This window comes from Camarhynchus parvulus, chromosome 6 (assembly GCF_901933205.1).
Source record: "Camarhynchus parvulus chromosome 6, STF_HiC, whole genome shotgun sequence".
Taxonomy (NCBI): domain Eukaryota; kingdom Metazoa; phylum Chordata; class Aves; order Passeriformes; family Thraupidae; genus Camarhynchus; species Camarhynchus parvulus.
In genome coordinates, this window is record NC_044576.1 from 10,701,907 (window position 1) to 10,711,537 (window position 9,631).

A 9,631-nucleotide genomic window follows, 5' to 3' on the forward strand; every position below is an offset into this window, starting at 1 on the left:
GTGACAATGTCCCTGTGAACCTATTTTTGGTCTTATCTGATCATCTGCCTTAACCACCCTGTGATTGCTTCATGCTACACCCTGCAATTATTTTCTGGCATTTTCTACCTGCATTTCTATTCCCAAATTTCATCATATATTAATTACTTCATGTCACTGTATAAATAAAGCACCCAAACAAAATTAATGACCTAGGGAATACTTTTTGCTGTCCCAAGTAAACATGGGTGGTTTGCAATTTTAGTAACTATAAAAACAAATATATGCAGCTCACAAAATGACTATTTTTTTAAAGAAGACCTAGGTAGTTACACTTCAAAATTCAGAGCTAATGAAAGCTTCTAGAGACCATTTTCCCATTAGTCAGAAAATTCATGAACGTAAACAGGGCTTCATAACCACAATGGTGAGTCAAACTCCTTAAACAACAGTAAATAAAGCTGAGTGGATAAAGAAGGGAAATGAAGATCAAAGTCTAGTACTTCATTTAAAAAAAGGCTTTTAATATAAATCTGAACACAAAAATAACCAAAACACCCTCCAGTCATCACAAGCAAATCCTCAAGGTTCTCTTATTAGTTCCCTGACAGCTTGGCAAGGGCTTGTTTTCTCTGTTCTGCAGTCATATACTCACAGGCTTCCAAAATATTTACTATAATTAAAGTCTGTTGAACTGTTTTTGCTTTTACCCATATTCTTCCATTCATTCCCAGCACCAGTTCAAATGGGTACAACTGTGACAACTCTTGAATTATTTCACATTTGGGAGCCAAGAGCCTGTAAACAAGAGCAAAAACAAAAAGGTCAGAGGAAGGAGTGCCCACACTTACAAACACCACATTATTATTGACCAGTAATTCCAGCACTACTGCGATTATGGGAGCTATTTAAGAAACAGTGAAAGATTATAAAGTTGCATATACATCCAAAACAGCAATACAGTATCAGATTTTCAAGGCTCCTGTCATATAAAATAGATGCACCTAAAAAGAAAACAACATGGTAAATTTAGGTTTTTTCTCATTAGATTCAGAAGCAAACCCTGACTAGTTTAACGTGAATTGATACTTTTACAACCATTCTATGAGTACTTTCTAAAAGTACACTGTTTGACCAAATGACATTTTTGAAATGCTACTTATTTGACACCCCAGAGGTGTCTTTCAAAACAGGACTTCCCTTCTACTTCAGGAAACAGTATTAAAAGCAATACACAGACTACTTCATTTTTATTAGGTGACAGCATACTAAATACTGTAACATGTCTAGGATTAAATCAAGACTGAACAAGTATTGAAAAAACTAAAATAATACTAGGATTAAGCTAGTATTAATTATATACTAGCTATTATTAGTATTAACTATTAGCTATTATAAGTATTAACTATTATTATATACTCAGAATATACTGTTATTTTTTTACTTGCATACAGACAAAATTTGGAATACAAAATGGCTGCAAAAAGCTTTTGTATCAGTTCACACTGACTTCTGATAGGACATATAAATCAGACAATGACAGGAATGAAAAAGCTGCTCTGCACTGCCAGATTGCTTATCCAAAGAATGACAAAACAAACAAATAGCTCCACCCAAAAACCAACAACTAAGTTTAACTATTGTTTATCCATGTAACCTGGTATTCTTTGACGGTCACAAAAAAAATCCTGTATTTACATCAGCATAAGCAACTCCAAAGTTCACAATACATTTAAAAGCTTACGAAACAGTTCCTGGACTAATGTGGCAGTTTTAAACTAAAATCCTACATTTTTTATATCTGTATCTTTATTTCAGTGCGGTTTTTTTTTGGAAGTCAGAAAATAACGTGTACTGATGTGCAAGGATCCCTTTAATCAGCTGTCAGCCAAACATACACCCCATGACACACAAAAAGGACAACAAGCATTGCCAAGTTTTAAACTCCAAGGTAATATGTACATATCTGAAACACTATCCTGAATGTTTGACTTCCCCAAGTCACTACTTTTATTTTCCATACTGCCTTGGCAACCAAATTGCTTTTTTTAAACAGGTGATGCAACACCACACAAAAGAGCCTGTAAGTCTCTTAAGAGGAAAAATAAACTTTCCTTCTAGATCAAGCCATACCCTATTCAGTAAATCTGGTTTCAATGCACTACAAGAATCACACAGGCTGGTTTACCAAATTGCCCACACCACTCAGAAGGAACAGCTGTGGGAATCTTACACGTGAGAGTGACTACTTACATTTTTTAGTACTTACTTTCTTATTAGACCCAAGGAAACTTTAAAGAGGAAGCCATCTTGTCCAATTATTCCCATTCCACTTGACTTTCCACTGCTGTCTATACAGACCATCTCTGGTTCCATGTCTTTATTTGCTACAACGAACTGACCATAAATAAGATCTCCCACCTAAACAAAACAGGGTCAAAGAACAAAGGTGTAATCTCTTATAATGATTTAGTAGGAAAACAAAATAATATCACACAGGCCTATTTGTTTTTTCTTTACAGCTCCTTTTACATTCTGGTAATGGTGTTTCATCTGAGTGCAGAAACGGTGGCATGCATGTGCAGCACAGCCATTCATAATAGTGCTGTTAAAAGAACACACACAACTTACATTTTCTACCAGCATCTCAGGTTTTAAAACCTTAACATCAGAGTGACCTATCAGATGCACCTTGCTCATGAACTGCATCTGCTCCTGGCAGCACTATGAGCAAACTAAAACACGTGAGTGAAGTACTCAGCCAGCTGAGAGAGAGCAAAGCACGCTAGTTACACTCCTCACAAGAAACCCCAGAAAGGCTGCGGCCTAATGGTGCAAAATCCGAGGAGGACCAAGGCAAAACCATTATAACCAGACCTGCCCACCTCCTCTAACGTGGGCTTACGAAAACACCCTAAGAAAAGCTACTGAAACGCACCAGAAGCGCCACCAAAGGACGCAGCTGAAGCGCTACCGCCAGCTAACAGGGCGCTCACCTGCACGTTCGGCCTGTTCCTCTTCGTGGCGCCTTCGAAGGCCAGGTAGGACAGGGAGGCGGGCTCGCTGCCGCCCACGTCCAGCCTGAACACGTCCCCCGCTTTGGCCGTCACGATCCCTATGACGTGGTCTCCCTTCACCGGCACGTACTGCAGCGGGAGAGGCGGACAGAGGGTCAGGGGAGCGCGGGCGACACGGGGGCTAACACACACACACACACACACGGACACCCGGGTCCCGCCGCGCCCCTACCCGCTTCTGCTGCGAGTCCACCCAGTAGGCGCCACCGCCCCCGGGCCGGTGCCGCAGCAGCCCGCACTTGGTCACCAGCAGCCCGGCCCCGCTGCGCCGCAGCCCCGGCCCGCACAGCAGCCGCCCCTGCGGCGCGGTGCCCGCGCTCAGCCGCAGCCGCTCGCCCTCCGCGTCCTCGTCGTAGTGCGCGGGGAGCAGCAGCAGGTCCCCGGGCAGCACCACCTGCCCCACGAGGGCCTCGGCCGCCGTACCACGCTCCATCGCCATGGCAGCCATGGCGTACGGCCCCTCAGGCCGGGGCGGGCGGCTGCGCCTGCGGCCTGCGCTGAACGTTAGCGGGACGCCAGCGACACCCCTCGGCCAGAACGGCCCCGGCCGCCACAGCCGGGCCTGTCCGCCTCCCGGGCTGCTGCAGCGGCTCCTCGCCCTTCACGGCACCTCCGCCAGCTGCCTGTCCGTCAGGGAGGCTGCCCGCCTTCCGTTTCTGCCGGGGAGCGGCCAAGATAATGTTAGTGTACTTCGGCGCCGGAATTAACAAATGTACGGAGGTAATTCTTCCAGCTGCAGTTGTTCGCAAGGTTTTTTAATAGCCGCTTAGAAGTTGACAGTAAAACATACAGCTGGTCAAATCTGAGGTGAACGTCAGCCGATGAGTTTTGCAGGGAGCAGAAAAAATCACATCAGTTGTGAAGGCAAACTGCTCACAGAGAGCTAGCATTGAAACAGTTGGAAAGGATCACAGTGGGTCATCTGATCCATCCTCCCTGCTTAAGCAGGGTTGTACTAGAGTACATTGCACAGAACTGCATCCAGACAGCTTTCAATACCTCTAGATAAAGAGATTCCGCAACCTCTCTGGGCAGTCTGTTCCAGTGTGGGGTCACCTGCACACAGAAAAATTCTGCCTCCTGTTTAAATGGAACTTCCTATACATCAGTTTCTGCCCATTGCCTGGTATGCCAGTGGTTAGCACCACGGAGCAGAGCTTGGCACCTCCCTTCTAGATATTTATACATATTAATGAGGCCCCCTATCAATCATCTCTTCTCAAGGCTGAACAGGCTCAGCTCTCAGCTTTTCCTTGTAAGAGAGATGCCCGAGTCCCTTAATCATCTTCATAGCCCTGTGCTGGACCTGCTCCAGGATCTCCATGTCTCTGTCACTGGGGAGCCCAGACCTATACACAGCACTCCAGGCAGAGCCTCAGCAGGGCTGAGCAGAGGAGCAGGATTACTTCCCTGGACCTACTGGCAATGCTCTTCCTAACGCACCCCGGGATACCATCGGCCTGCTTGGCCACAAGCACACTGCTGCAAGACCTCGTTGTCCATCAGGCCCCCAGGTCCTTCTCAACAGACTTGCTCTCCAGCAGATCACCCCCAGCTTCTCCCGGTGGTGAGGCTATTCGTCCCCAGGTGCAGGACCCTGCATTTGGCATTACTGAATTTCAGGTTCTTCTCTGCCCATCCCTCCAGCCTGTCGAGGTCTCTCTCAAAGGCCGCAAAACCCTCTGAGGTCTCGGCCCCTCCTGCCGGTTTTGTGCCATCGGCGACCTCTCCGAGCAGACCCTTCACCCCTCCGTCAGCTCCTGCGGCCAGCGCTGTTGCGCAGCAACCCCGCGCGTTCGGGGCCGGGCCGGGCGGCAGGAGCGGGACGGGCCCGGGGCTGCCGTGCCGGAGCTCTGGGAGCGGCTGCCGGCAAGGAGCCGGAGCGGGGCTGCGCTCCGAGGGAAGGCGAGCGGCCACAGCGCATCCCGCGGCACCAGAAGCAGGGCAGCGACACCACGGGCTGCTGGGGTCTGTCTCTCTTGGAGCGTGAGGCGAGGCGGGGTAACGGGCCAGTCCCAACACCCGGCGTAGGGACGAGGAGCCGGCCCGGCCCGCCTCGCCTGCAGCGTAGGGGAAAGGGAGGGGTCCGGCCGGTGCTTAAATGGAGCCCGGAGCAGAGGGCGTGGGCGGCCTCGTTAGGGTCACCTGGGGCTGCCGTGAACGCAGATAATGGGACTGGATTTGTTGCTGTGTTAAGTGCCCGAGCTCTCTGCTCCGGCATGGATTCAGCCCCCTTGACAGCAAAGGAAGGCTCACGTTTACTTCAAGGCTCGTGTTTACTGGCCTGGTAAAGCGTGTGTATAGAGGTCTGTGCCTTTCCTAGCTCTGGAGTGAGCGCTTTAGCTCCTTGCCTTGCATACATGTGTAAAGGATAGCTTTGATAGATCAAACTAAAATTACCCCTTAATCGTCCTCAGAGCTACTTGTCTGTTCTTTGAGTGTCTGTGTAGAAGTTTTCTGGGTCCTGTTGTCGTTTTCAGGGTTTGTTTTTTTCTTTGTTATCATGCAGACCTAGAATTGGCAGCATGTTTCTAATTAGTTTATGAATTATACATGTCCAAACAGTAAGGTGGCGTTTAAGCATTATTTTTCTGCAGTGATTGTTTATAACTGACCTGTTACTGGAGCTTTTAAGAACTAAATCACTGCCAAATAACTTGTATAAATTGCAAGCTTAGTAAAAAAGCGATGTCCTAGTCAGTGACACTGACTATGTGTCGCTGCACTTTAAGCAAGAATTCTTAAAGCCCCTAACTTAATTCTGACATTGATGTCTGATATCTGTCTGTTCATTGTCAGTAGATTTGGATGGAGTCTCAGTATCTGAAGCAATGCCTGGGAGATTGCTTGAAGAAAGGACTGGCAGAGGTTGTAGAGCATCGGCCAGCAGATCCAATAGAGTATCTTGCACACTGGATTTACAAATACAGAAGAAACTTAGATGAAGAAAAAAAGGTGGATCCAACTTAGGCAAAAAAAGATTGCTACAATATAGTTGATGCTATTTAATACATCTTTCATTTTAATGTCTAATTGATTCTGTGTTACCTCTGAAATAGAGAATACTGGAGAGAGCTGAGCTGGAGCAAGAACGGGTGGCAGCCCGAGCAGAACTTGAAAGGTTAAAAATCCAGGAAGAGCAGCGGAAACTTGAAGAGCAAAAGCAGGTTATTAATACTTAATAATAGATCAGTCCAAGCAGCATATGGTGCTGTGGCATCTTGGAGCTCTTTGTATACTTCTAGTAGCTGTATAATGATTTTGATAAAGGTGACATAAAGCAGGTTTTTTAATCTCACTTTTCTGAGTAACTGAAATTATTAGCCAGTGCATGGGTAGGAAAAGCTACATAATATGCAGTAAAATGTTATTAAAAAGTGATGGCTGTTAAGTTAAAAGGCAGCCAATTTAGGAGTTATGTGAGAAGTAACTGAAAATACTGTTTGGGCTTATAATATGAGAAATAAATACAATATCTGTGTTTCTACCCCTTCTTTGTAAAGGAGTCATGTGAACCCAGGGTTGCCATGGTGATGTTGATGTGACCTGACTGGATTTTTTTGTATGGATGACTACCATGATGTTAAAATCAAATGCTTAATTTTAAATTTATGCTGATCACATTAAGCCCAGCTCTAGTGTAAGATGCATTCATTTTATTTCACTTGCAGCTTTAAAATTTGGAGTTTAGTAATTTGTAAACCAGAAGTAATGTGCTTAAGGGTTTCATGAGTGATGTGAAATAGTAAATGAAAATAAAGAGATTGTGTCTAGAGACAATTCACTGAGAATTAGATCATTTCACCTAAGCTATGGGAAAGATTCTGAACAATACTCACATGCATTTTTTAACCTAACTCAGTTTTGTAGTCAAATACTGAGGTGAGTTTTGCATTTATGTAAGAAAAAGGAATAGAAAATTATGAACATGTTTGTAACTGCTCACAAAATGCAAGAGCAAACAATATTCTCTAAGGTTGTTGAATGTAAATACTTAGATTATGCAGTTTCTGAAGTTCTGATGTAATAGGACTTATGTTCCCAATTAATAAACACTTCCTGTTAGATATTTCCAGTTATAAATACTAAAGGTTGCTGATGGACATGATTAATGTTAATGACATTGCCTGCCAAATTTTTCTATAGATTTGATTCTATATTGATTCCTCAGTGTGTTCTAGGTACTACACAAAGTATCAAAGAACTTAATCCAGAGGATAGGAGATAACTAATACAAACTGATAAAGAGCTTGTGTAATGAGACATTATCTGAAGTGTGTACACTAACTTCAGTTAACTGTTTTTTCTTCCTCTTGGTAGTAAAGCCTCTGTATTAAAAACCTTTCTCAAACCTTTGAAAATGATGATGATGATACTGAAAGGACTTCCTTATTAGCATAACATAGCAGTTATGTTTTATGCTTACCTTTTATTTATTATTTTAATATTTAATACATTGCAAACAATGTGGTGGAAAAGATACATGTGGGTCTTTTTTCTTTTTAATTTGTCCTTTCTTGAACTGATTTCAGGCTGAGTTGGAGAAAGAACGTGCAGAGTTGGAAGCACAGAAGAAGGAAGCTGAAATGCAGTTGCAGCAGGTAGATCAAGAGGTTTAAGCCAATGCTTAGTTGGTGGTTTGAAAATACCATTTATCAGCCATTTTTTCCAGATGCAGGCATCAATTACAAAACACAGAGCAGAAGCCCACGGGTGTTGAACTAATGCATAATTAAAGTAACAGGAGTGTAGATAGGGGAGAATGTCTAACACGTGGCTTCTGCAGTCTGGGTTTTATACGTGAATTTTGGTCAGAACAGAACATAAATTTACTCCAAAAATCCAGCATAAGGTCAGCTTACCTGTTGCTTCTACATTTCTTTATGGTATTTATTAGAAAGTTTAATAAGATAAGCATGTCTAATTAAAGTACCAATATAGTTATATTTTACAGTGGGTTAGCATAAAATCCATTTACTGTACCTGGAAAAAGAGCTGTGGTTTGGAATTGCAGTGCATCTGGATTCTGCTATCTTAGTGATGCATGGGAATTTATACTAACAGAAGAGTGTCTATACAGATATCCATGTTTATGGTCTTTTAATGCTGCTTCAGGAAAACATACATGGATAATCGGCGTGCTTATCTCCCTAAAGCTTTTAAAACTCTGTCAAGCTCAGAGTATTTTAGAAATACGTACATTTTTAGAAAACTCTGCTAAAATACTGACAAAACATAATTGTAATAAGATGAACATATGAAAGTGACAAAAAAAGACTATGTAAAAACTTTAACTTGCTGTTAATTAAAAAATATTTAAAAATAGGGCTAAGCATACCAAGACATATTCCCATATTACCAAACTTGTGTAGCACTTATCTGAAGTGTTCTCTTTACATTAATACATAATGTTATTTTAACACATCTGAAATGTGATTTCATGACATGGGATATTTGAACTGAAAACTGGTTTTCTTTACCACAGGAAAATGAACAGACAGTAGCTGAAGTTACAGATGGACCTGAGGAGCCAGATGAGGGTGAACCTGTAAGTGTTTAGAAAGAGATTATAAATTATTGATTCTTAAAAATTTGCTTTTCTGTGCTGACAATAGATTTATGAAAATATAACATGACTGTTCTTAGGGTCAGCTTTTCACAGGTGTTTTTTCCACTGAGGTAAATCAGGTGTGTATGCAAGATCCCATATGGCCCCAATTTTTATAATTTTCTGACAATTACATATTTTAAAGTATTCTTGAGTTGTTGAGCATGTTTTATGGGTTCTTTAATAAGAAAATTGTAAAACCAGACGTGAAAATTAGTCTTAAGTGCCTGCTGCTTCCTACATGTGCCAAGTTTTCATGCCTAAAGATGTTAGATTACATTGGCTTTTGGGGATGTTATTTCAGGTTTTACAGTGACATGTTTGCTGCAAATTATGGACAGATTGATAAAATAAGACATATAGGCTTGTACTATTGATTCTCAAAATCACAATGCATCATCCAAATTTGCTGGATTTTATAATAGAAGTCTGGTGATGACATTAATTGTATTCATTTTACTGAATGGAAGAATACATGATTATACTGATAAACACCAACTTGTCAGTCATGGGCAGGTTTTTCTATTTTCCTTTTTACAAAGCTCAGTGAATGCTGGTAAGTGGTAGAATATTTTTGTTGTTGTTTTCCAGGGTCAAACAGACCTCCCAACAGTAATAGAAGAAGAAGAAGAGGAAGAAGAAGAAGAAGAAGAAAATTAGAACTGACCTGAGAGCAGTAAATATATTTTCTACTCATTACTTGCTATCCTGAAGTATAGTACCTTGATTTATGTATTTTATAAATATAACTGATTTACATAACTGTTTCTCTGGTGTCTGTTTTCAAGGTGTTTGTGTAAAGTTTGTTATTTCTGATACCGATTGTTCCTTTTTGTTCTTAAAGTGTTGTAGCTAGCATGGCTGACTTGCCAGAAGAAAACTGCAGCTGAAGTGAAAGCAGCAAATATATTTTCTACTTATTGCATATTGAAGTGACCATAATAAATAACAATATAACTAAAGTGTC

At 42.1% G+C, this 9,631-nt stretch overlaps 2 protein-coding genes across 2 annotated transcripts; one reads left to right on the top strand and one right to left on the bottom strand.

The window, feature by feature from the left end:
- Positions 1 to 484: 484 nt before the first annotated feature.
- EXOSC3 (exosome component 3) lies at positions 485 to 3,530 on the bottom strand. The gene is made up of 4 exons (XM_030951273.1): positions 3,229 to 3,530; positions 2,976 to 3,125; positions 2,249 to 2,400; positions 485 to 777 (listed from the first exon to the last, which is right to left on the bottom strand). Exons 1-4 carry the CDS (start codon positions 3,502 to 3,504, stop codon positions 576 to 578), a joined length of 780 nt encoding a protein of 259 aa, XP_030807133.1. The 5' UTR covers positions 3,505 to 3,530; the 3' UTR covers positions 485 to 575.
- On the top strand, positions 3,503 to 9,384 carry DYDC1 (DPY30 domain containing 1). Its single transcript, XM_030951256.1, has 7 exons — positions 3,503 to 3,736; positions 4,794 to 5,024; positions 5,859 to 6,011; positions 6,116 to 6,223; positions 7,589 to 7,657; positions 8,542 to 8,604; positions 9,256 to 9,384. The coding sequence occupies exons 1-7, from the start codon at positions 3,503 to 3,505 to the stop codon at positions 9,322 to 9,324; spliced, it is 927 nt and encodes a 308-aa protein (XP_030807116.1). The 3' UTR covers positions 9,325 to 9,384.
- Positions 9,385 to 9,631: the final 247 nt, after the last annotated feature.